The sequence below is a fragment of the Thermothielavioides terrestris genome, chromosome 5 (genome assembly GCF_000226115.1).
Source record: "Thermothielavioides terrestris NRRL 8126 chromosome 5, complete sequence".
NCBI classification, from domain to species: Eukaryota; Fungi; Ascomycota; class Sordariomycetes; order Sordariales; family Chaetomiaceae; genus Thermothielavioides; species Thermothielavioides terrestris.
Genome location: NC_016461.1, coordinates 4,229,570 through 4,253,583, shown reverse-complemented (window position 1 = coordinate 4,253,583; position 24,014 = coordinate 4,229,570). Strand labels below are relative to the sequence as shown.

The window sequence follows — 24,014 nt, the reverse complement described above, 5'->3', positions numbered from 1 at the left end:
CCAGAACCAAACGGATGTCAGTAGATATTATTAAATTGATTCATGGTAAGACGCTGATGCAGACGAAGCCTCCATATCCCGCGTCCCCTGCCTTGCCTTCCCCTCCCAGTACAACCACCCCCCTCGTAAATGCAGAGCGAGTGACACACACTCTCCATCCGTCCTTCCCATCACCACAACTCCGTTCCCCGAGGCACCACTCTAGCACGCGCAGCCTTCCTGCGGCTGCGGGGCGGCGGGGGTCTTGACATCGATCATCTGGCTGGACGCCTGGGCGGCGGCGTCGGTGCCCTCCATGCCGGGCAGGGCCTGGGCTATCCTCTTGAAGAGCGTCTTGACGTTGTGGCCCAGCTTGGCGCTCGTCTCGACGAACATGAGGTTGTTGCGCTTGGCCTCCTCCTCGCCCTGCTGCGTCGTCACCTCGCGCTTGTCGTTCAGGTCCGTCTTGTTGCCCACCAGCACGATGATGACATCGTTGCCCCGCTCGGCGCGCACGTCGTCGATCCATTTCCTTGTGTTTTGGAAGCTCTTCGCGTCTGCAAAGGAAGTGTGCAACCATCGGGTTTAGTATTTGTCACGCTGGGTCAAGCGTCGGGGGCTAGGGGCGGGCAGAGAGCGTTGGGATGGGGCTGGAGGATGAAGGGGAAGGAGGACGCAGGCTCACTTGAGATGTCGTAGACCACCACCGCCACGCTCGAGTCCCGGATGTAGGAGGGAATCAAGCTCCTGAATCGTTCCTGTCCCGCTGTGTCCCAGAGCTGTAGCCGCACTGTCCGGTCTTCTAGGTACATGGTCTGAGGGTGATAGTTAGCATGCCCCGTTCTCTTGTTGTCTCTCGGAGCCGGTAGGGGCCGGAGCCTGCCTTGGAGAGGAAATCGATGCCGATGGTGGCCTGGTACATGTTGTCGAACGAGTCGTACATGAAGCGTGTGATGAGCGATGTCTTGCCAACTAGTGTGGCGCGTCTGTTTAGCAAATGCATTTTGTTGGTGCCTGGCCCGGGCATGCCGTACCGCTCTGTTCGCCGAGGAAGACGAGTCTGTCGCCAACACCAAACGTTAGCGAGTTGGACCACGCCGCGGCTTTGTCGGGAGGGGTATTACTTGAACTTCTTCAGCGGGTTGTTATAGGACCCGCCGGCTGCTGTTTGCGCCATGATTGTTGGAGTGACTGGCGTAGGGAATGGCGCCGAGCGCTCGTTCTCGTTCGTGGCGTGCTGCTCTCAGGGATGCGCTGCGAAGTTATGGGCTGGCGACGTGAGGACGGCTTCGTTGATGGACCTTGGCTTCGCAAATGGAACCTTCTGAGGCCAAGTATCTTCCTTTACTGGCTGGTGCAGAAGATGAAAATCGAGGTTTTTGTCTGCGTTGCTTTGTGACGGACAACGACCGCAATGACGCCGGCTTTGGCACCTGGCGAGCAACCCTCGTGGCTCTGGCCCCTGCAAAAAGGGGCGCAGAGTGCTTGGCGGATGCTGTACGGAGAATTCCGTTTCCGCACGCATCCGACGCCAGTGTCCTTAACTCTCCGTAACGGTAAGTGCCCGCCCGTAGGCTATGCACAGTACAGATACGGAACTACTCCTACGGGATATCCGTGGTGTACACAGTATTCCGCGCTGGATCTTAAAGAGGTCCCGCCAAGACTAATTTCGGCCAATTGTCGGCAATGTTTTTACAGCGTCAGTACCCCGCCAAGACCGCCAAGGGGTTTGCACTATCGCCACGGGTTAGCCACGGGTTAGTTCGCCGGGGGTGCGGGGGGCGGCGCCAGCCCCCCGCTGGTTAGGGTAAGGGTTATAGTTAGGGTGAGGGTCAAGGTTAGGGTGCGGGTTAACTTCGTTTTCTTTTTTTTCAATTTGGTTGAGGTTTCGTAAAGTTGTTGCTACGAGTCTTTGCAATTCTTCGTTGTTGATGTTGCTCGAAGTCGTGGCGACCCCGCTCCCTCGCGGCAATTTGTAAATACTTGTAAGCGGTAGGTTCCGAAATTAGTCTTGGCGGGACCTCTTTAAGAATAACCGTATTCCGCACCATGCTTATCTTATCGGCCACATTCTGGACTGAAATTTTGAGCAACAACCCCACCGCTTGCAGCTTAGCTGCTGCGATTCATCAACCCCGACGCCGAAACGCATACAGATTCAGTACGGTGCGCCGGGTCTGACACTTAGTAGCGCTCGTTCACGATGCCCGTCTTGAGACCGCCTTCGGGCAACCCAGACGCCCCCCAGCAATACAAGCAGCCGTCCAGGAAAGGCAAGAAGGCATGGCGCAAGAACATCGACATTTCCGAGGTGCAGCAGGGCCTCGAGGAACGGAGCGAGCAAATCATTAAAGGGTACGGAGTATGCCTTTTTTTGACGCGGCTTGACAGCAATTGCTGACTTGTTTTCTTTTCCTTCTTTCCAGAGGAGTTCTCGCCGAGCAGGATACCCCGGGCCTCTTTTCTCTCGATACTGTTGGTGACGTCGAACTCGAGAAGCGGTTCCCGAAACACGTGAAAAAGGGCCTCAAGGCCGACGAGATCATTGCGCAGCGCTCGGCTGTACCTGCCGTGTCGGCGCGCAAGCGGTCCGGTGACAAAACCACAGACGGCATTCTCCCCGTCAAGCGGCAGCGCACCGACTATGTCACGCACAAGGAGCTCTCGAGGTTAAAAAAGGTTGCCGACGGCCACCACGAGCAAACAGTCGCGGTTGTGGATGCCGAGTACGATATCTGGGCCGAGGCGAAGGAGGACCAGAAACCTGAGGAGACCTTCTCCTTTTTGCCGAAAGCCGAACAAAAGAAGAAGCCCAAGACTCTCGAGCAGCAGCCCATCTCGCTGGCAGCCAGCGGGAAGCCGATCCCTGCGGTGCCGAAGCCGAAAGGTGGCCACAGTTACAACCCGGCCTTCACCGATTACCAGGACCGGCTGATCGAGGAGAGCGAAAAGGCTGTCGAAGCGGAGCGAAAGCGCCTCGCGGCCCTCGAGGCGGAGCGCCTCAAGCTCGAGGCAGCGGCGCGATCGGCGGCCGAGGCAGAAGCGGCGGAGGCACGGGCTGATCTGTCCGAGTGGGAGGACGATTCCGCTTGGGAAGGGTTCGAGAGCGCGGGCGAGGAGCTGAGTGTCAAGGCCAAGAGACCACGGCGCAAGACGCAGGCCGAGAGGAACCGAATCAAGCGGCGCAAGGAGGAGGAGCGGAAGGCGAAGCACGAGGCGGCCATGAAGCGAAAGCATACGCAGGCGGAGCGCGTCAAGCAAATCGCGCTCGAGGTGGCGGAGAAGGAGCGGAGGATGGCGCTGGAGAAGATTGAGATGAGCGATGCGAGCGAGGAGGAGGGTGACGACGTGAAGCTGCGGCGCAGGCAGCTGGGCAAGTTCAAGCTCCCCGAGAAGGATCTGGAGTTGGTGCTACCGGACGAGCTTCAGGATTCGCTCAGGCTCCTCAAGCCCGAGGGCAACCTGCTCAAAGACCGGTACCGCAGCATGCTTCTCCGAGGCAAGATGGAGAGTCGGAGGAAGATTCCGTTCAGAAAACAGGCCAAGAGCAAGATCACCGAGAAGTGGGCGTTCAAGGATTTCTCGATCTGAAGGGTTGAAACACATTGAATACATCTCAGGCAGGCTGCTGTTGTGGCCGCCAACCGTCCTCGTCCTCCTCGTCCAATGCAGCAACCACGTTCTCGTGCCGCTTTTCCCGACGTCATGAGGCTCATCCAACCTCAGTTCTTCACAGCCTCGTCGCAGTAAGTCACCGCCACTCGGTGCGGAAAAAGTCATTGATGCATGTTCCCAGCAATGCCACCCCTTTCCCACACGCCGGTAGGTGGTATTGCTTGGGTCAAGCCCCGGGTGCCTGGAGTGTGCCCAACCCTCGGACACTTGCGACTTGTGAAATTGAGACCATCATTAATGCGTGTCCGTCTAACTACCTAAGCAGGGACAACCCCCGCGCAAGAACATGCAGTATATGACAGTGGCCTCGCCATTTTATACCGATTTATACACCATCATTAACTATGCAAAAGGGAAATGACACGGCCAGCCACAGACATCGCTTACATCCTCCCGAGCCAACCACAAAACGGCCGTCTGGAGCGTTGGCACAAAGCCAGCCAAACAAATACACGGTCGCCACGATCGCAGCGACCGGAGAGCAGGCGATGACGACGCCACCGACCCATTGGGCACGAGACCACGGCCTGTCCGAGGACTCTTGAGGCGTGTCGAGGTCCGGAAAAGGCAGGCCCCCCAGCGAGGCGACGAGGAACATGACGACCCCCGCGACGATGAGCGGTAGCGAGACGTAGACGGCTCCGACGACGAGCCCGACGACGCAGGCGCCGGCGGCGATGAACAGGGCCGCGGCGGCGAGAACCTCGACTACCTTCCACAGCAGTTTGACGAGCACGACCAGCCCATAAACGAGCGCGACGACTAGACGCAGGACGAGCTCGAGCACGAGGCCCACGAGCAGCAGGGCGGTGGCGACGGGCGCCAGCAGGGCCAGCAGGACGAGGTGCAGCGCAAGCCAGGCGGCGCGGCGCCAGAAGCCCGGCATGCGGCTCGTGAAGGAGGCGATGGGCCGCAGGTCCCGCAGCGCCGCGAGCACGTTGTCGCGCGGCGTCTCCGCCTCGTGCTCCGACGCGAACCACGCATCGTCGAACGGCGCGAACCGCGTCCGGATCCGCCGGTCCAGCTCCTCGCCCTCCCGCCAGCCCATCGCCGCCCCGCGCCCCACGAAGCCCGTCATGTCGACGGCTTGCACGGCTGTCGACTCCGCCGCCGGCTTGGCCCCATCGGTCTCTCCTGGCACGCCAAGTCGCGGCCGGCGCCGCCGCCGATGCAGGCCGAGGTGTCCCAGCTTGATGCTGCTCAGGTCGGTCGGCTTGAAGGTCGGCTTGCACAGCGTGAAGGACTTGGTGAGGCTCTCCTCGAACGCGGTGGCTGCCGACGACGACGACGCGCCGTGGTGCGTGATCCACCCGGGCGGCGCGGGCGACTCGTGGGTCGGCGGCTTGGGCAGCCCCAGCAGGGGCGTTCGCTCGTCGGCCTTGGTGGTGGCCTTGGGGGTGTGGTGCTTGTCCCGCCACGCGTCGAGGATCTCCCGCCGGGCGATGTGCGACATGGCGGCGAACTCGACCCGCACATGGTCGTAGGCCGCGCCGTACGCGTCGGCGTCCAACTGGATGTCCGTGAGGGCCGAGACGCCCCTGCCGCTTTGGCCGCTTGCTTCGTGCTTCTCGCTGAGCACGTCCCAGGACGTCTCGCCGGCGACTGGAGCCAGCTCGGGAAGGGGGCCGCGTTCGCCACCGATTTCCAGCGCGGCGTGGTGCAGAACGTCGACGGGGTCAGGTCGCGGGCGGCCGAGTCGGGGGCCAACATGGACTGGGACATCGAAACGCTGTTTGGGGGAGACTGAGATGATGCGTGTGGGGAGACGCCCGGCTCCTATCCAGGCAATCGTTATGAATGATTCCAGGGGTGGGGAGTGGATGTAAGCTCAGCAACAGGCAATACTCTCTGTCCTTGCCAAGCGCGGCATACACAAGGGCTGCTCGCAATGGTCCCGCGATCGGACGTCTGAAGTAGAATGCTGTTATTGGGAGCCCAACATCCTCAAGCAACATGAACGTGTCTCTGCGCCGAAAGGAACTACTCTTGATACACTACTCAAAACAAAACTAGGGCAAAAGCCCAGCCTTCCCATTCATCGGTCGTCCGTTTCGGGAAAAGATCCCACAGACAGACTGTTCTCGGCCCGTGCCAGGACGGCCTGGAGGGTCGACCCAGCGACGTCAGCTTCCCTCTGCCGGGCTCGGTTCCCTAGAGTATCAACCGTATATCGGGGTTCAAAATTGCCGCCCTTGCTACTGCGCGATCTGCTCTGCGCGCTCGTATGTGCTGTTTCAGCGGCACAGATCGAAACGGCAGCTCGGCAAGCTCGACTACCGAGGGTAGAAGGGATGCTTGATCGGGGGGGTTCGAAGACGCCGCGCGCGTTGAAGGCGCGGGGGTTTTCGAAGGCACCACTCGCGTTGAAGGCGCGGGGGTTTTCGAAGGCACCACGCGCGTTAAAGACGCGGGGGGGATCGAAGGCGCCAGGGGGACCGAAGGTGCCAGGGGGGGCGAAGGCGCCGGGCTCGTCGAAGGCGACGAGGGCGTCCAAGTTGACGAGGGCGTCAAAGACGCGGGGGGCGTCGAAGACGCCGGGTGTGTCGAAGGCGACGAGGGCGTCCAAGTCGACGAGGGCGTCAAAGACGCCGGGTGTGTCGAAGGCGACGAGGGCGTCCAAGTTGACGAGGGCGTCAAAGACGCGGGGGGCGTCGAAGACGCCGGGTGCGTCGAAGGTGCCGAGTTTGCCCCGTCGTAGCCGATGTACACGAGGTCCCGAGCTTCGTTCCCGGACCTGGAAGCATTGAAAGCGAAGATGGAGATGATCCTCCCACCAGACAGCTGGTGATTGGTCCAGACACCGTCCTGGTCACTGCGCGCTTCGCCGTGATGGCCAAGTCTTTTCTTGCAGGCATCGAGGCCGATGGTTCGGGAATCGACGTCGGTCGTGACCCTGCAGCACACCACCCACGGCGGGCCGCGTCGCCTCTTGGAGAGGATGCCAAAGTAGACGGCGCACGGTTGGCCGTCAACGACGAGATCCATGATGGCGGCCGCGTCGTACGTGAGCTCGAGGCAAACCCCGCCGTCCTGCTCCCGGATCTCAGCTGCCGAGGTCGGCAAGAGGAGCCGAGACCTATTCAGCGAGACGCTAGGGTGAAGGAAGACATGGGCGAAATACTTGCTCTCTCCCAGCGGCCGAGGGTCGGCCCGCGATGCGAGCCATTTGCTCTCGAGCGAGATCACGATGGCCATGGATCCTCCACCGGCAGACCTGGTGTCCACTTCGACCAGGTCTTCGTGGAGCACGCGGTGGAAGACCGATGACCCTTTGTAGCCCGTCAGGATGATGCCCATGGCCAGGCCGTCCTCTCGGGAGCCGTCGAGGCAATCCAAGACGGCAATGACATGCTGCACGTGCGAACCAGTGGGTTGGTCTTTGAACTTGCGGTCCAGCAACGCCGGCAGTTGTAGATGGTGGTGGTTCCAAATGGACAGCTCAGATGTGGACGGGTATTCGATTACGGGGATCTCGATCTTCAAGCCCGTGTTGGTCATGGCGTACGAGTTGCCGTCGGGGCGAAGAGGGGGACCTGGCGACGGCGGCGGCTGCTTGAGGTGTGCGCGGGACCGTGTGAGCTGTCCGCAGTACTGGAAACTCGCCGGCGAACTGGCGAGGACGCCCCATGGCAGGGAGTCGTCCCATTCTGGGTGGGTCCAGGCAAAGATGGTCTGGTCGGCCGAGACCTTGATGATCTCTTCCTGTAAGCGCCGAAAGGCGTTCCTCCCCTCGCCGTAGAGCAGCGGCATGTGGATGCCGAAGATGCCCAGCAGACAGTACGCCTTGTCCTCCTCCCGCGTTGTCTTCCGCGTCGCCGCCCATGACATCTTCTGGGCCACGCTTGTGCGTTCCGGGTCGAAAAAGATGAGGTCAAGCTCGCCGATGCCCGTCACGTCCGAGATCTCCCCGCGGAGGCTCATCTTGGAACCGATTTTGCGCCACGACGCATTGTAGAAGTCGAGGCGGAGTGGCGCCACAAGCTCCTGCAGCGTCCATCCACGGGAATACCATCGGCTCGCTGAGCCGTCGGGCTTGCGTGTGCTCGTGGACGAGTCGACGTCTTCCAGATAGGCGTAGCAGACGGTCGAGCCCTTGTACCAGGCGAACATGGAGTTGATGCTCTCCGACAGCTCCGCGCTGCTGGTCTTGTCGATGCAGCACGTGTCGACCCATGCGTGCGAGAGGCCCTCGTCCTTGGCGAGGCTGCAACATCGCAGGATCTTGGCATAGCCGCTCTTAGCGCGTAGCTCCGCAGCGCGCTCGTCCGGATGCGCGCATTGGAGTTCGCGAAACTCCTGTAACGACAACTCTTGGTCGCTCATCCACGTGTGGGACAAGATCGCGTACCGGTCAGGCGGGCAGGCGAAGTACTCGAGCTCTAGCGTGCTGGTGTTGATAAGCCACATGGCGCAGGTGCTGGGCTTCGGCGTCTGACAGCAGACCGAACGTTTCTGTTACCGGCGGCAGAGAGGCTCTGATGTAATGCTGGGCAAAGCCGGGCCAATCTGTCCAGACCCAGGCGTGGGATAGTTTCGTCCGTGGGAGATGTGGTAAGAGCACTTCATCCACACGTGCTGAACGCAGTCGTGGGAGCAAGATTCCGGGACGCAGCCCAAAACCTTTCTGGATGCAGGTCGGGCTGCTGGTGAAATATCTGCGGTCCGCTTCGCAACCTGGACGTCAACCTGGAAAGGGCCCTGCCCTTAGCGCCAAACTTCGGCATCGCCGGCACCGTAGACATGTGTAGGTGTCGTCGTTTTCCTCTCAGTCCTCTTAGACCCAACGTAGATACAAGCTGGTCATCGCAAAGTGCGGGCGCCTGATGCAGCGTGTCGGGCAGCAACGGGCGATAAGCGTAGCTAAGTTTCCAGCTCCTGGATCCTTCCTCAACTTAGTGAGCCCTTAGTTAGCGTCTCTCCTTAGGTCTGTCGAAGATTAGTAGGGCTATCCAATTCTATCGATGTGTGCGCGTAGCCTCGAAACTAGATCTGACGTGGGCGGTAGTCCTTTGGACGCCACTCAAGCCATTGCGTCACCAGAGAGAAGCCTCTTCAGTCCACTTCGCGCCTGGAGGACATGGGGCCCCCAGCGCCATACTTCGGCATGGCCGACCCCGCGTGCATATGTGAATGTCATTTCCCTCTCAGTCCTCAAGCTGATCGTCGCCACGTGCGGGTGCCTGATGCCGTGTGTGTCGGGCAGCAACGGGCGGAAAGCTTAGCTGAGGTTCAGCAGCTCCTGGATCCTGGCACGAATTTCTCGGACCATTGGCGAGAAGCCTGTGCGGCCCGCCCCGCGTATGGACAACAACGGGACCCTCTCAGCGCCAAACTTCATTCAGCCTGACCAGCGTCGGGTGTGCGTTGGCATCGGCTGGAAAGCGTGGCTGCGTTTCTGGCTCCTGGGTAGGTAAGTAGGTGAATTCCTCAAACACGTCTTCCTTAGTCCGTCGAGGACTTGGTAGATCACCTGATCCTCCAATTGGCCTCCCGTTCGCGGGAATCGGGAGCTCCGACCGTCCCGACGGCGCGATTCTTGCCGACATTGCCGTTCACCTCTCCATCCTCTACGAGTCGGGGGTGTGGTTGAGCGGCATCTTTACTTACACCCGATATCCGATCAAGCACGGATGCAGGGTGCCGCGGCCGACAATATCCGGATGCTCGCGGCGCTGTGCGGTGCGGCGGGGCTCCCCAACCTCTCGCTGGTCACCACCAAGCGGAGCCGGCTCTGGGATGGGGCTGAAAGGGGCCAGGCGAGGCTGAAATCACTGCGAGAGCGGTTCTGGAGTGACCTGATTCGGGACGGCGCTTCGACCTGGGAGCATGATGGCTCCCGTGACTCGGCCGTCAAGATCGTGGACGCTCTGAGGCACAAGGAGAAGAAGCCCTTGGCCATTCAAGAGCGGATGGTCGATAAAGAAGCTGAAGTTGGGCCAGACAGGTGCAGGACAGATTGGGCAAGCACTGCTGCGCGACGACGAGGCAAGACACCGATCGCGGGTCCGGCAGCTTGAGGTGCGGCTGCAACGAGACCCATCCATCGCGGCGCTGAGATCTCTCAAGCAGCAGTGCGGAGAGCCATCGGATTTGCATCGACTGCGGCAAGGCGTGCCTAGAAGAGAAACACGATCTCGGCAAATTCTCGACTCAATCTGTCGGTGCTAGCGTTAATCATGGACTGGGATCTTGTTATCGATCAAACGGGAGCCATTGTGTAGTGAGCTACCTCGTGATGACACTGCGCCTCAGTACATTTCCGTCCCCGGAGCGCGCTTCGGATTCAGAGGGGAGGCAGTGCAGTCCTTACCGCCAATACCACGCCACCACGCCCTGCAGTGATTGGTGGAAGGGGTATTCCTCGGCAGCCTTGATGGGAGCCCAAGTAGAGGTATTTTGGCCCGCATCGGCCAGAGCGTGAGGCAGACCTGCAGTGCTGCCGCTCGAATCAGGTACTTTGAGCAAGCATTCAGGGGCTTACCTAGCCGCTTCGGCCAGACTGTCTTTGTCTTTCGATATTCTGTTGCGCCTCTGAACCGACTGAAAATGGTTTGCCGATAATCAACTTGAATGCGACGGACTGCATTGGCTCATCAACCATGGCCGATCCCCTCTCGATGGCAGCGAGCATCGCCGGCGTCATCACGCTTGTCGATGTCGTCTTCTCTCGGCTCGTCAAGTACGCCAAATCAGCCAGCAATGCGGCGAGTGAGGCCAAGGCGTGGGCGGACGAGGTCAACGCTGTCGGCGGCCTTCTCAACAGCCTCTCGAGGTTGGCCCGCGCGCTCGAAGACGAGCCGTTTGATGCCACGCTGCGCATGCACCATATCGACGGCTGCTTCCGCGTCTTGTCTGATCTGAACCAGCTCCTAAAGAAGGCCGAGAAAGAACTGGAGAGTCCGAGCCAGTTCACCGTCCTACAGCGCAAACTCCGATGGCCGCTCTCTACCGAGCGCATCAAGGAACTCATGTCTGAGCTATCGAGACACAAAGAAAGCATCTCGATGGCGACCTTGGCCGACTCGATGAACGGAATCCTGCGCTGTCTCGCCCTGGGAAGCAGCCTCCAGGCGTCCACGTCCAAGATCCTCACTGAAATCAGGGACACTAAAAGAATCACTGCCCGCATTCAGGAGGATGCAGAACGGCAGCGTGTGCTCAGCTTCTTTCTGAAGGCCAACCCGCAGGGGCGATACGAGACGAGCCTGAGCCTGCGGCATCCGCGGACCGGCCTGTGGCTCCTCCGTCTGCCAGCCTTCCAGAGATGGATCGACACGGCTGGATCGAAGCTGTGGCTCACTGGAATCCCAGGAGCGGGCAAGACTGTCCTTGCCGGCTCCGTCATCGAAGCAGCGCTTGCCAGAGGCAGCGAGAATGTTGCCATCGCCTTCTTCTTCTGCGACTACAAGGACGAGAGCACCCAGCTGCCGGTGAACATTCTGGGTGCCCTTGCCGCCCAGTTGGCCTTGCAGAAGGATGAAGCGTATGGCGTCTTGGCCCGGTACTACCAGGAGCTGCACGGCGCCCGCCACTTGTCGCGGAATCCGACCACATCGGGTCTTCAAAAGGTACTCTCCAATATGCTGAGCCTGTTCGACCGAGCGTACCTGATTGTGGATGCTCTCGATGAATGCGGGAACCATGTCAGCGATGTCGTCGCCGCCATCGCTTCCTGGGCCGAAAACGAAGAACGGCTGAGCATCGCCCTGTTCAGCCGTGACGAGACCGCCATCCGGGTTCGCTTGGAAGATGACTATGAGAAGGTCGAGATCGCAGCTCGCGCCGACGATGTCGCCGAATACGTCTCGGCCCAAATCGAGGAGCGCATCCGGACCGGAAGGCTGCGGATCCACGACGATCGTTTGAAAGGGGAAATCCTCGATCGTCTAACAGAAGGAGCAGCTGGAATGTGGGTGCCTAATCACTTGCTACCTAACTTGGAAAGTACTCAAGTTGCCGCGCTAACTCAAAGGTCGTGATGACGCCTTCCCGGCCTTGAATAGGTTTCGCTGGGTCGCGTGCCAACTGGACCATCTTGGCACCTGCCTCACGGACAGGGAGTGCCGCGATGCTCTCGAAACCCTCCCGCCGACGCTTTCCGAAACCTACAGTCGTATCCTCAAGCGGATCCCCCGAAGGCAGGTCGCCGTCGCCCAGATGGCCTTGAACTTCATCGCATTCGCCCACCCGCCCCTTCCAATTCCCCTGCTCGAGCATGCAATCTCTCCCTCGGCCAAAGGAGGCTCGCTCGGACCAGGCGACATCATCCGCCAAACCACCATCTCCGACTTGTGCAGCAGCCTGATCAGAAAGTCGGGCAGTGGGCACGACCTCAAGTCTCGTTTCGAGTTTGCCCACTTCTCCGTCCGCGAGTTCCTTGACAGCGACGAGCTCGCGGATCTCGGCCTCGAACATTTCAGGGTGTCGGCGTCGAGTTGTGCCAGGCTCCTCGCAGTGCAGTGTCTGCGCTACCTGATGCTGGACAACTTCAACAAGGTCCCGGAAGCCACCATCCAAAGCATCGGGGCCGTTGCCCGAGAAAACAAGCGCTTCTACGTGTTCTACGACTACGCGTCCGTCTTTTGGGCTGTGTATGCACGCGGCGAGATGGAAGACCCGGAGGTTGCAGACCTGGCTACAAGTTTCTTTGCGCCCCAGAAAACACCGGCATTCAATCGCTGGGCGCTGTGCCTCAGCCTGCAGATTCAAACTGCGGGTTCGGTCATGCATGCATACTCGCCTCTGCGTGGTCATCTAGGAGACTTTGTTGATGCTAGTGAAAACAGTCCCAGGCACCAACGTGAGCTGGTCGGGACGGCAGCGAAGATGCTCCACAACACATTGCAGCCTCTTCACCTAGCTGCGCTGCTTGGGCTCCCGAACACTTGCTGCCGGATCCTCAAAGACCAAACTTCCCAAATCAACCTTCAAAGCCCGCTGGGTTCTCCGCTGCAGTGCGCCACTGCCGGTGTTCGACTCCTTTCACTGCAAAACCAGAAATCGCACGTGGCCGATATGGCAAACTTCGGGTGGTTCTACCGACCAAGATCCGCGGGAACACCAGAAACTCCACCTAATTGTATGGGTCAGACGGTCGAGTGCCTCCTTGCCGCCGGTGCGAGATGCGACGACTCCTACCTGTTGCCTGGGAGCACCATCTCCTTGATGAGAACTGCCATCTTTGCTGCTCGCGACTTGACAGACTTCTCGGTGATCGGCATGCTGCTGGCGCACGGCGTCACCGTCAGTGAACGGGAGCTTGTGCTATTCGAGAGGCTCTTGATGCGCTCGCTCTTCCTCCGAGACCTGTCCGCGAAGCCCACACCCCTGGCTCAAGCCCTCCCCTTGTTCCTCCTATCACTGAACGACCTGGCCAAGAGCGCGCCTAGCGCGCTCCCATTGGCCTCTCTTGTGTGGAAGGTTATGGCGCACTTTGATTTGGCTGGAAACTTCTCCAAACAGCTGCTATCTACTCTCGACTCTAGGATTTGGCTTACGGAGGATGCCTTTCCCATATGGGCCATCAGCACTGTCAGGTCGGCTGATATGGCGTCTTTAGACGTGCTCTTGAGCGACCCACGGCTCGACCCCTTAGGCCTTCGCACCGAGAGAGGAGGGTCCTTGCTTCATGTCGCTACGGAAGGTCCCCGTTACTATCGCAATATCACAGAGCTCCGTATCGTCACAGACCGATTGCTCAAAGCTGGCATATCTCCGTTAATCGCAGACGACAACGGCGAGACGCCTCTTCATGTCTGGGGCTGGGATTGTTGGGCTCGGTCGGACCAGGACTCGGAGCTTCTGGAAGATCTCGTGCGGTCTCTCGAGCTGGCTGGACTCAGTGTCGACCAACGGGATCAGCGCGGACGCAGCGTGCTGCATGCCAATCTGGCTAAGCCCCAACAGCTGAAAGCAATCGTCAACGCTGCGGACCGCGAGGCCCTCGATCGGGCCCTGCGGACCACTACGTTCCCGGAGGGCTTCACCCCACTAATGGAAGCGCTCAGGTCGGGAAACGAGGAAACTGCCGCCACCCTTCTGCAATTCTGGGCCGAGAGACACGGATACAAGTCTGCTGAAGACGGCACCGAAAATCAAAATCCAGGTGCCCTTGCCGGGTTATCACAATCGGAGGGATTGATCCAAAGCCTCTTCAACGAGGGCCTCTGTGTTGCGTTGAAAGGAGCAACTCGCATCGAAACCAGCCCGCTGCATAACCTATCAAGCGAAGCGTCGTTGCGCTGTGTCAAGCTTCTGAAGGTTCTGTATCCGCGCAGCTGCGGGACCAGGCTTGGTGGAAGCTTGCCGCTGGAAGCATACCTTGCTCGGTGCCTCTTGAGTCCAGAAGGGTTTGAACGCCCGCCAGTCGATTTTCGCGAAGTTCTTTTTGAATTGGCAGCTTTGGACCTCCAGGGAGCCGACACAAAGCAAGTTCAAGCAGCGGCGTGGGAACGATTCTCTGATTTATTGAAGCAAATCCAAGCCAAAGAACGGACCCGGCAGCGATTACGGACGCCACCGTTAGTGTCGACAGCTATCGACTGCCTAGTGGAACTGGGCTATCTTGAAGCTTACGAAGCGCTCAACGCTCAATCCGGGCTCGCCCGCATGCTGCAGGCTTTGTGGCCGGTGGAGTACACAGGCGCGGCTACCTTTCTGGTCCTGTGGCCATTGCGTGAAGAACCCATCGCAAAGGTGTTGGCGAGTACCAAACACTGGTCGAGTTTCAGTCGCTCCCAGGCAGGGACCATGTTGCTGCAAGCTGCCTCCCACTGTGGCTATGTCCAGCTCGTTCGTTCCATGCTCGACCGAGGCATGGACTTGCATCACCAGGCTCAGGGGGCCGAGTCTGGCTTGGGAGAAATGTCGTTGTCAGATCAGAGCGCAGCTCAATGACAGCCAGAGCCTCTCTCGCCTGCTGTCGGCCCACATTGGGCTTAGCCGTTCGGACAATCTCGGTCAGACCAGCGCAGCATATGGACTTGTCCAGTATGCCGCAGAGGGTGGACAAGCCTGGATCGTGGAGGAGCTGATCCGCCGCATGGGCATAGACCCCTATATACTGGCAGGACCGGTGGCTGGTTCTCGGCCGGCGGTGGGAAGTCACGTCGTTCATGGCCAGCTCGACAACGCGAGGGCTCCATCGGATGGGGCCGATCCAGCGGCCAAAGACGCAAGAGGAATCGACGCGGTGCTTGCCGCCGCATGTTCCGAGAAGGTGGAGGAGACAGTTCCAGCACAACACTGCACAGACAGAGAACCTTCATGTGCAGTGGAAGGTGGTCAGATTGGCAACCACCACCCTGGCGCTGGTGGGCCGAAGCCACACTAGGGGAGTGGCCTCTTATATCTTGACTCTGGGCTGACCCCCGACTATCTTCCTACTGTTCTCTCACTTTATGCCGGTCAGTCACAAATTGAAGATCATTATGTTGTTTTGGCCCGCAGTGCAGTCGACTATCTGAACCAAGTCATAAGATTTCTTTCTCGGTAATTCTTTGACAGTAGGGGTAATCGACTTATGCTAATCCGGATCTCTCGCACACCTCAACGACGAAGCGGGAGTACGGACAGGGATATCATTGTGAGCATCATGCGCCTTCCTGAATTTCGGTGCGAGGTATATCAAGATGAAGAAAATGGCTCGACAGCATACACAGCTGGTGGCTAGATCGTCACCCAGATTCAGCCGTCTACCTACATAGGGAAGCCATCGGCAGCTCAGCTCGGCCACAAATGGGCGGGCCATCTCCATGGGGAAGCAAGTCGTACTTCTAGTAGCTCATCAAGTCTTTCACGAAATCAGCCACTCAGTCCTACATGATGGGCTTTTCATTTGCAAAAGGACAACTCACCTCTCCCAAACAGGCCGCGCTTGGCCCAGTCCATGGCCATCAGCACCCTCGTGCGGAAGCTGACGCTCTGGGCGAAGTAGATGCTGCGCCAGGCGTAGACAGCCCACAGGCCGCCGGCGAGGCCCCTGCCGGGGCCGAGGTCGAAGACGGCCGAGTTGCCGATGTAGGCCAGGCTGCCGAGGTGCTTGTACTCGAAGGCCTTGTAGACGGCCGCGTCGAGGTCGCCCTCGCGGATCTCGTTGGCCTTGAGCCCCGGGGTGGCGCGGGCGAGCTTGTTGAACTTGTGGGCGAGGTACCGCCCCTGCTGGTGGGCGCGCTGGGCGGTGGCGGGCAGGCTGGTCAGCTTGCTGTCGATCTGCTTGAGCAGCTCGCGCAGCTCGTTGAAGTCGAGCGTGCCCGACTGGTCGCGGTCGTACTCGGCGAACAGCTTGTCGAGGCGCCTGAGGTGGCCAATGGCCTGCGGGAAGCGCTTCTTGACCTGCTCGGCGACGCTGCGCCAGTCCTCGAACCGCAGCTGCAGGTTCTCCGGGTCCGAACCGTGCTTCCAGGCCAGGCTGCGCAGGAAGGTGATGATGTGGTCGGCCACGTTGTTCTGGACCGTCGCGCAGTCGCCGATGGCGTAGACGTCGCCCAACGGAGTGCCGTTGAGCCGGAGGTGCGTGTCTGTCTCGAGCGCGTGGTGGTTGGTCTGCGCGGGACCGAGCTTCTTGGCGATGCGCTTGCAGAACTCGTTCTGCGAGACGCCGGTCGACCAGAGGCAGAAGCCCATGGGCAGCTCCTTGGTGATGATCTTGCCGTCCTCGGACTTCTGGGTGAAGACGATCGAGTCGGGGCGCACCTCGCTGACGCGCGAGTTGGTCAGCACCTCGACCTGGTCGCGCGCGAAGCGGTCCTCGGCGTACTTGGACAGCGTCTCGTCGTACGTGTTGAGGATGTGGTCGCGGCTCTGGATGAGGTGCACCGAGATCTCGTTGCGGAGGAGCTTCGGGAACAGCTGGATGAGGTCCTCGTTCAACAGGTCGTAGAGCTCGGCGGCGAACTCGACTCCCGTGGGCCCGCCGCCGCTCACGACGAAGGAAAGCAGGCGCTTCCGCTCGTCGTCTGTGGTGGTCGGGAGGCAGGCGAGCTCCAGGTTCTGGATCACCTTGTTCCTGATCTCCCGAGCGTCGTTGATGTCCTTGAGGAAGTGGCAGTGTTCCAGGCCCTTGACCCCGTGCGGGTTTGTGACGGATCCGACGGCGATCACCAGCTTGTCGTAGGGAACATAGAACCTCTGCTCGTTGCCGTGGCAGTCCGTCTGGGAGACCTCGACCAACCTCGCGGAAAAATCGACGTCCTCGGCGCGCGCTCGAATGAAGTGGCCGCCCACGCCATGTATGATCCTGCGTATCGGCTCCACCAGCGACCTCAGCCCGAGCGTTCCCACCGTCGCGGACGGAAGCATGGGCGTAAAAAGGAAGTAGTTGGCCGGCGAGATGACGGTGACGTGGTAGTTGTCGGGAGCCAGCTCCTTCACCAGCGAGACGCCACCCCAGCCGCCGCCGAGAATCACCAGCCGCGGCTTCTCTTTTTGCCTGCGCGCTTCCTCGCTGTCATCGTCGTCGAGGCAAATCTCGAGGATCGGGAGGTTCTTCGGGCCGCCGCGGCGGGGGTTAATAGCGAGGGCCGAGACGGCAACGTCGGCCTGGCTGGCGTGCGATTGGTAGGTCGAGGCATCGTAGAGGAAGAAGCCGACGATGCCGATGCCTAGGAAGAGAATCGAGCCGCCGAACCAGGCGGCGGCGCGGTAACAGAAATTCAGCAACCTCGAATTGCGCTGCGGGAGGGGCTTGCCGGACAACAGGCGTGCGAGCGTCAGTGGCGCGGGCCGTAGTCGCCGCAAGGGAGTCGAACCGCGGAGGAGGAGTGCGCTCTTGGGTGTTTGTTGCGCCGTGGTCCGCGTGCATAGTGGCTGGGTTTGTGTCCTGCTGCTCCGTTGGTTCCATCGGTGCCTGGCGGTCAAATTGGCGCTTCGAGGGCACAAGCACCCGCTTTTTCGTGCTACCCGGGGCCCGAGTAGCATCGTCGCGCCTTCCTTTTCTGCTGTTTTTGCCCAGGTGTTTTTCCTTCACGTTCTGGCGTGGAATCGTTTCGGGGCGGATTTCCCCCGTGACGTCAACAGAGGCCGCGATAAGACAACTCCCTCCCTCCCCTGGCGTTCAGTTACGGGCCATCAGAAGGGAAGCGAAGGGAAGGATCGACTTGAGCGAGGAAACCTAGCAGTGAAAGTGGAGGGCAAATTCGGGAGTGTCAAACGAGAGTTTGCAGAGGTTGAGGGCAAAATTCGGGTGACAGCACCGCAGCGATGCAGTTGCTGCATTGTGTCGTATCAGCCAACTCCCATGGCGCTCACGTTCAGGCTTATACTGGGCTCCGTCAGTGACTGCACAAGCAGCAAACCACTAAGGTACGTTACACTCAGTTCGTCCAGTGAGAATCACTCATTCAGCTGCTAGGTGGCTGTGGGTACAATACCTGGTCCGCCATATGCCGCGTTTCTTCAAATTGCTCACAGTATTTTACCACACTGTGGAAGCAAACCCGGTACTGTAGCGTGATTCGCGACACTGTGCCGCAGTTACTGGACAGTCACGACAGGGGCATTTGCAGGTCCACGGACCATCCGTGCCGCCCGCGGGAGAAGAGGGGGCCCCTCGACGGAGGTAAACAGTCAGCGGGCGAGAAATGCCCCCATCAGACGCAGCATGAGTATCAGGACCGGCATGCATTCAGTCCTATCAAGTCAGCAAGGGGGCACCTGAGAAACGCCAGGCCAAATGCAGAACCCGCCTCCGGCCCCCTACAACGCCTATCTACCTGTATCTGTCCACAACACCATGCCCCGACGGATCATGACCAGATCCAACGTTAGCTAACGCTAGCACCGAAAATACCTCTTCTCCACCCACCGCTCCTCAATGTCGGGCACCACCTGGCCCACTACGACTGTGATCTCCGGGAACACTTTGGTCAGCCGGTGCAGGCCCATGCGCCCGGCGCTGTACGTGACCAGGACGATCCTGTCGGCCCGCACGCCGTGGTCGACGAGCACCTGCACCGCCATCAGCGCCGACCCGCCGCTGCTCATCTGCGCGTCGAGCAGCAGCACCGCCTCGTGCTTGTCGATGTCCGGCGGCAGCACCAGGTAGTGCAGCTCTGGCTCGCCCGTCCGGACGTTGCTCTGGATCAGCACCCGGCCCGTCTTGCAGTCCGTGATGCAGCGGTGCAGGCCGGCCTCGAGCGCCGCCCCGCCCCGGAGCACGATCACGGCCGACACCTCGCCCTTCGGTCGCAGGCCGGCGTACGTGTGCCCTTGCGGCGTGGTGATGTTCCACGCCACAAAGGGGACCTTGTTTAGCGCTCTAGATTTGACTGTTAGTGCTCGCCGGATCTACGGACGGGCGATCAGGATCCGTACTCCTCGACTAATAGCGCCGTGAGGCGGTCGAAGTAGAAGATAAAATCTTCGCTCGACGTGTCGATGTCGTGGATGATGGTGTTCATGCCGCGCATCTGCGAGCTCTGTTTCATGACGATCACCCTGTCTGAGAGCGGTGCCGACTGAGCTTCGAGCTCCAGACGTGTGAGTGCTGCACGGTGATGCGTCGACTTCTCGAGCAGCTTTTGCTGGATGAACTGGACAACCATGGCTGGGCCTTGTCAGATCTCGGGTTCCCTGTGTTGGGTGCCGATCCACTTACACATGGCCACATGGTTCTCGACACCTCGAGGCACGATGATATCGGCCACATTCCGCTGAGGGTTGACATACTGAACGCACAAAGAGCTTCAGCGGGATATCCCAGTAATCGACGACGAGTAGCGCTCACCTTCTCAAAATTCGGCTTTACAAACGTGAACCATTGCTTGATGATGCCTTCGAGATCTCGGCCACGGTCTCTCTGGTCGCGCAATACTGTTCATCCCACGTCAGAGCAATGAGATCAGAAGCGGAAGCGCGAGAGGCGGCATCTGTCAACGTACTCCTCCTCGAGAGACATGTATCCGCATCCGCCTCGCAGAAAATCTTGCCAAAAAAATCGAGTCAGCCCTGGCGGAGTCTCAAAATAGAGAAGAAAGTCTCGGTTACCTTCATATCCATCAACTCGAGCACTCGAGGATCATAAAGCGCAAATATGCCCTCGAGGATAAGCACATGCGGCGAGTATATCGACGTGGTCCGGTCCAGGCGCGCATGCTTCTCGAAGGAATACACCGGGATCTCCGCGCGCTTCCTACATGGGGAACCATCAATCAGCTACGGGCGGGGCCTGATGCTCTGTCTATGCACTTACCCGGCTTTGAGATCACGCAGCCGTTCTACCAGCACATCGAAATCTAGGGCCTGGCGAGGTGATGAGCCTGGGCCGAGCCGGGTGTTGAGGGAACTTCTATTAGGTAGCCTTACATCTGGCGAGTCAAAGTCGTATTCGTTACGGAACGCCTTTCTTGATGACTCGGCATCTAAGCTCTTGTAGAACGAGTCCTACGCGTGCCAGAATCCACGCCGCTCAATAAGCCTCTGGCTACCGTTTTTTTGACCATCCCACGGGACTTACGATGGACAGGATGACAACCCACGGCAAGTTCAGCTTGTTCACGATGGCATGCGACAGTGTCGACTTGCCCGAGCCAGAGCTGCCAGCAATGCCTATGATGCTGACATCGGCCCAGGGCGGCGCGTAGTGTGCCCTCGTTGCGATCATGCCGTCCGTTTCGGGGGATGCCGTGCCGTTGAGGGCGACTTCCGGTTCGTCGGCCGCCGAAGGCGCCATGGTTGCGTCGCCGCTGCGGGTGCTGCCGCGGCAGCAGGACAAATGCGCAGGCTTGCCGAGGAAGCTGCAGGACGGGGCGTGGGACCTGAATCGAGGCGGACCTGCACTTGCCAAGCTTTGGACAAGTCAGGCTGTTGATTGCACTATTGCAGACCGTTCATCTGGGATCACAGTCTCGCTTCGAGAGGAGACGAGGCGAGAAAAGCCTAAAGATAGGTGAGAAGATGCTTGGACGTTGCTTCGTCTGATTCGCTGCCCGTTGAGCTGGACGATGGCTGTGAGCCAGGCAAGATCTTCCTTTTTCGGGTTGCGGAGCGGGGGCACTGTTATCGAGCGACTGCACTGCACATGGACGGAAGATCAGGTATTCTGACCATGTGCCCCGCTCTGTATTCCGCACAGAGGTAACGTAGATGTCAGAACCTGCATGTTCCCTATACAGCTTACCTTTTTCCCTTCAATTTAGGTTTCCTATCCTCTAACTCATGGTGACGTGTATTTCAAGTTCCGATGGTACTGTCACCGTAATAGTTATTTAACTTTTTGCCCTGTTTGTGGTTCATTGCGATAGTTACTCTGCTGGTACACTACCTACCAGGTATCCATAGTGTGCTCCGACCCACCAAGCACGGCCCCACATAGAGGAGCTTTGACGCCTGCCGCTGTGCAGGTATATTTTTGACCAACTTCCACTCCCAATCCCGCTGCCTTCTTCAAAACATTCCACTCCTCTTCTCCCCGTCCAGCCATCAGCGTGCCGGCCCAGGGGTTTCGGCACTCGTGCAAGCAGATGTGAGACACCGAGACTCATCAGTCTAAGCACATGTCAAGCTGGAACGCGGCCCTGGAACTTGGCGGACTCGACATTGATTCAACCTTTCGGGAGACAGTCTTTGCTCAGCTTCGCGAGAGTTTTGGCCAGATGGTATGTACGCCCGGTGCTGGGCGCGACTGCCGGAAAATCATTGCACGGGGCGGGCCATGCTGACCGCGCTGGTGATCGCAGAGTTCCCCATCCACAGCGCCGACCTCTGCCCAACATGCGTTTGAAAAGCGCGCCGCCGCGGTCAAGGCGCCGAAGAGGTAAGCGACAAGCACCGCTCGATCCGCCCCCCACCGTGATGTCTCGATCGATGACGAGACCCGGTCAAAATGATGATTGCATATCAATGGGAATCTCTCTGAAAATTTTCATGTTGAGAAACTCTGCACATGCTCGTTAACACCCTGATTTGCCCTGCACTCTGTTACTTGGCGTTGTATCCGATCAGTTGCGCTGTGCTTGTGCTGACTTGCGGACTAGCGACATCAACGCCCTGATCCTTGACTATCTGACAATGGAAGGGTACCCCAAGGCCGCGGCAAGGTTCTGTAAGGAGGCCAACCTGCAGCCGCAGCAGCCGGACCCTTCCATTCAGATGCGTCAGCAGGTCCAGCATGCCATCCACAGCGGCAACATCGAGATGGCCATCTCAGCTCTCAACGAGTTTGATCCAGAGGTACGGTAGCTCTTGTTTGTGTCGACCCCTTTCGCTCCGATGATTAGAAAACGAGTTTCATCATGCACCACGCATAGGCCTCCGGCCGGTGATGAGACACAACCACAAGCAGATTATGAGACGCACATCTATTCATCCCTGACTTGTTCCTTGCCGTGCGCTGGGGTATTCCAAGCTAACAAGGCGCCAGATATTGGACACAAACCCGGAGCTGCACTTCTTGCTCCTCCGGCTGCAGATGGTGGAGCTGATCCGGCAGTGCGAAGGCGGGAACGTCATCCCGGCGCTCGAGTTCGCGACCAAGAACCTGGGTCCGCGGGCAGCCGCGAATCCCAGCTTTCTGGGTGATCTCGAGAAGACCATGTCCCTGCTCCTTTTCCCGCACGACAAGCTGCAGCCGGAGCTCGCAGCCCTGCTGGACTCTGATTTTCGCCGGACAACGGCGGCCAAGGTCAACGAGGCGGTGTTGCTCCAGCAGAACCAGCGCCGGGAAGCGGCCATCCGGCAGTTTGTGCGCATGAGGGCGTGGGCCGAGACGTCGGCGCGGGCTCAGAAGAAGGACTTGCCTGAGTCTCTCGACGTGGGCCTCGATGCGGACAAAGAAGAGAGCGGCGACAATGGCGACAATGACAACAACGGCGATGAGCCGATGATGACGACATGAGAAAAGGGCACGGATGATCATGATGACGAGGGCGTTTTTTTGTGAGGCTACTTCAGGGTATGGGTATGCTATCGTTCAGGCTTAGGCGTTAGGCAAACGGCTCCGGCGATGGGACTGGGAGATGGTCTTTGTCTCGGGATGGGGTATGGAAGCATTATTATGGCGGCGTTGCGGTGGTAGTGTTACAAGGTTTTGAGGAGTGTTGGGAGCCGCAAGGCACTGACCCGGGCTCTGACAAGACGTATTGGCATTGTGTTTCGTTTCGACTGTTTGTTCCGCGAAGTGTCTCGAGTATGCACTGGTCAACAAACTTGTTGGAAGTTCTTCGTACGCCCTTCGTCCTTCGCATTCTATGAGCGGAAATCCGCAGTCGCAGCACGTCCACGGGTCCTATGTACAGCAAGAGTAACAGAATTGCCCCCTCCTCATGCGCTCCCACCAAACTTCCTTCCTTCCTTCCTTCCTTCCTTCCCTCTACTTGGTCCGGATGTGCTTGAGCTTGCCCGGCGAGTACAAGAAGTTGTTGGCGTAGGCCTTGGGCGCGAACTTGCGCTCGTTGGGCTCTTGCACGAAGTACTCGTAGCCCTGCTTCTCGGCGAACGCGATGGCGTCCTCCTTGCTCTTGAAGTGGATGTGCGTGCCCTGCATGAAGTCGCCCGACGACTGCCACCCCATCAGCGGGTTCTCCCACCGGTGGCCCTTGGGCAGCACGTCCCAGTCCATGCGCCACCGCGTGCCGATGTGGTCGCCCGACTGCGTGGCCGGCTTGGTCGGCTTGTAGATGCTGTTGCAGGGCAGAGGGGAAGGCGGGCGAGGGTTAGTGGGTTCGTCATTTGTGGTTGAAGACAGGAGAGGAAGGGGGGCGAAGGGCTTTGTACGGACCGGACTGTCCTGGCTTGGAGCTCGATGGGCGCACCGGATACGAGGCCGGCTGGGAGGACACCCTCCTCGCTGCCGTCTTGGACGTGCTTCGGCACCGGGGTGAAGGTGCTGCAGGAATGCAAAAGTCAACAACAACAGACCCGGACGGAGAGCGGAGCGGCTCGGGCTGGGAGGAGCTCGTACGAGGTAGCCGTGTCAATGGGGACATTGTAGTCGGGAGAGTTCCGGGGCAAGGTGGCCATCGGCGAAGTCTCCTTCTTTTCTTCCTCGGTCTTTGCTGGCACCATGGAGCTCGAGTTCGAGCTCTCGAAGCGGCGCGCGGCGGGGAGCACGGCGCGGCCATGCGACGCACTGCGCAGCAGGCGCGCGGCCGAAGTCGTGGTTCGTAATGAGGACATGGCTGATGGTCCCTCTCTCGTCGGTCTGGTCGGCGGTCCGTAGTCGTCTCGAGCTGCGGCAGCTGCGAGCTCGAATTGTTTGGCAGCTGCGAACTCGAATTGTTCCGGCAGCGGCGAGCTCGAATTGTTCGCCTTGAGTGGCTGATGAGGGCGATGCAGTTCGACGTTGCCCGCCGGCCTTGCTCCAATTGCGGCGAGCCCCACTGCGCAGCACCTGATTGGTTTGCCGGGAACAACCGCTGCGC

The 24,014-nt window shown here is 59.5% G+C and overlaps 10 protein-coding genes across 10 annotated transcripts; 4 read left to right on the top strand and 6 right to left on the bottom strand.

The window, feature by feature from the left end:
• Positions 1-16: 16 nt before the first annotated feature.
• Positions 17-1,395, bottom strand: THITE_2152148 (uncharacterized protein). The gene is made up of 5 exons (XM_003657225.1): positions 1,104-1,395; positions 1,014-1,039; positions 863-951; positions 665-794; positions 17-536 (listed from the first exon to the last, which is right to left on the bottom strand). The coding sequence occupies exons 1-5, from the start codon at positions 1,154-1,156 to the stop codon at positions 202-204; spliced, it is 633 nt and encodes a 210-aa protein (XP_003657273.1). The 5' UTR covers positions 1,157-1,395; the 3' UTR covers positions 17-201.
• Positions 1,396-2,081: 686 nt separating this feature from the next.
• Positions 2,082-3,733, top strand: THITE_2122835 (60S ribosome subunit biogenesis protein NOP53). Its single transcript, XM_003657224.1, has 2 exons — positions 2,082-2,337; positions 2,409-3,733. Exons 1-2 carry the CDS (start codon positions 2,186-2,188, stop codon positions 3,571-3,573), a joined length of 1,317 nt encoding a protein of 438 aa, XP_003657272.1. The 5' UTR covers positions 2,082-2,185; the 3' UTR covers positions 3,574-3,733.
• Positions 3,734-3,828: 95 nt separating this feature from the next.
• On the bottom strand, positions 3,829-4,566 carry THITE_2122834 (uncharacterized protein). The gene has a single exon (XM_003657223.1). It carries the CDS (start codon positions 4,541-4,543, stop codon positions 3,983-3,985), a length of 561 nt encoding a protein of 186 aa, XP_003657271.1. The 5' UTR covers positions 4,544-4,566; the 3' UTR covers positions 3,829-3,982.
• Positions 4,567-7,233: 2,667 nt separating this feature from the next.
• THITE_2013287 (uncharacterized protein) lies at positions 7,234-8,064 on the bottom strand (the record flags this gene model as incomplete). The annotated part of the gene is made up of 1 exon (XM_003657222.1): positions 7,234-8,064. A coding segment is annotated over one exon (831 nt), but the record flags the coding sequence as incomplete, so codon positions are not given.
• A 1,223-nt stretch (positions 8,065-9,287) lies between these two features.
• Positions 9,288-9,674, top strand: THITE_2092438 (uncharacterized protein; the record flags this gene model as incomplete). The annotated part of the gene is made up of 1 exon (XM_003657221.1): positions 9,288-9,674. The coding sequence occupies one exon, from the start codon at positions 9,288-9,290 to the stop codon at positions 9,672-9,674; it is 387 nt and encodes a 128-aa protein (XP_003657269.1).
• Positions 9,675-10,256: 582 nt separating this feature from the next.
• On the top strand, positions 10,257-15,103 carry THITE_2097476 (uncharacterized protein; the record flags this gene model as incomplete). Its single annotated transcript, XM_003657220.1, has 4 exons — positions 10,257-11,566; positions 11,661-13,762; positions 14,183-14,448; positions 14,534-15,103. 4 exons carry the CDS (start codon positions 10,257-10,259, stop codon positions 14,987-14,989), a joined length of 4,134 nt encoding a protein of 1,377 aa, XP_003657268.1. The 3' UTR covers positions 14,990-15,103.
• Positions 15,025-17,715, bottom strand: THITE_2122833 (uncharacterized protein). The gene is made up of 3 exons (XM_003657219.1): positions 15,513-17,715; positions 15,359-15,448; positions 15,025-15,052 (listed from the first exon to the last, which is right to left on the bottom strand). The coding sequence occupies exons 1-2, from the start codon at positions 17,572-17,574 to the stop codon at positions 15,432-15,434; spliced, it is 2,079 nt and encodes a 692-aa protein (XP_003657267.1). The 5' UTR covers positions 17,575-17,715; the 3' UTR covers positions 15,025-15,052; positions 15,359-15,431.
• Positions 17,716-18,194: 479 nt separating this feature from the next.
• THITE_2122825 (uncharacterized protein) lies at positions 18,195-20,646 on the bottom strand. Its single transcript, XM_003657218.1, has 9 exons — positions 20,111-20,646; positions 19,960-20,037; positions 19,847-19,896; positions 19,642-19,786; positions 19,536-19,578; positions 19,382-19,467; positions 19,253-19,322; positions 18,970-19,201; positions 18,195-18,913 (listed from the first exon to the last, which is right to left on the bottom strand). The coding sequence occupies exons 1-9, from the start codon at positions 20,324-20,326 to the stop codon at positions 18,430-18,432; spliced, it is 1,404 nt and encodes a 467-aa protein (XP_003657266.1). The 5' UTR covers positions 20,327-20,646; the 3' UTR covers positions 18,195-18,429.
• A 408-nt stretch (positions 20,647-21,054) lies between these two features.
• Positions 21,055-22,818, top strand: THITE_2082404 (uncharacterized protein). Its single transcript, XM_003657217.1, has 4 exons — positions 21,055-21,251; positions 21,333-21,409; positions 21,630-21,825; positions 22,016-22,818. Exons 1-4 carry the CDS (start codon positions 21,150-21,152, stop codon positions 22,487-22,489), a joined length of 849 nt encoding a protein of 282 aa, XP_003657265.1. The 5' UTR covers positions 21,055-21,149; the 3' UTR covers positions 22,490-22,818.
• THITE_60812 (uncharacterized protein) lies at positions 22,785-23,856 on the bottom strand. The gene is made up of 3 exons (XM_003657216.1): positions 23,555-23,856; positions 23,372-23,479; positions 22,785-23,273 (listed from the first exon to the last, which is right to left on the bottom strand). The coding sequence occupies exons 1-3, from the start codon at positions 23,767-23,769 to the stop codon at positions 22,964-22,966; spliced, it is 633 nt and encodes a 210-aa protein (XP_003657264.1). The 5' UTR covers positions 23,770-23,856; the 3' UTR covers positions 22,785-22,963.
• Between the last annotated feature and the right edge of the window lie 158 nt (positions 23,857-24,014).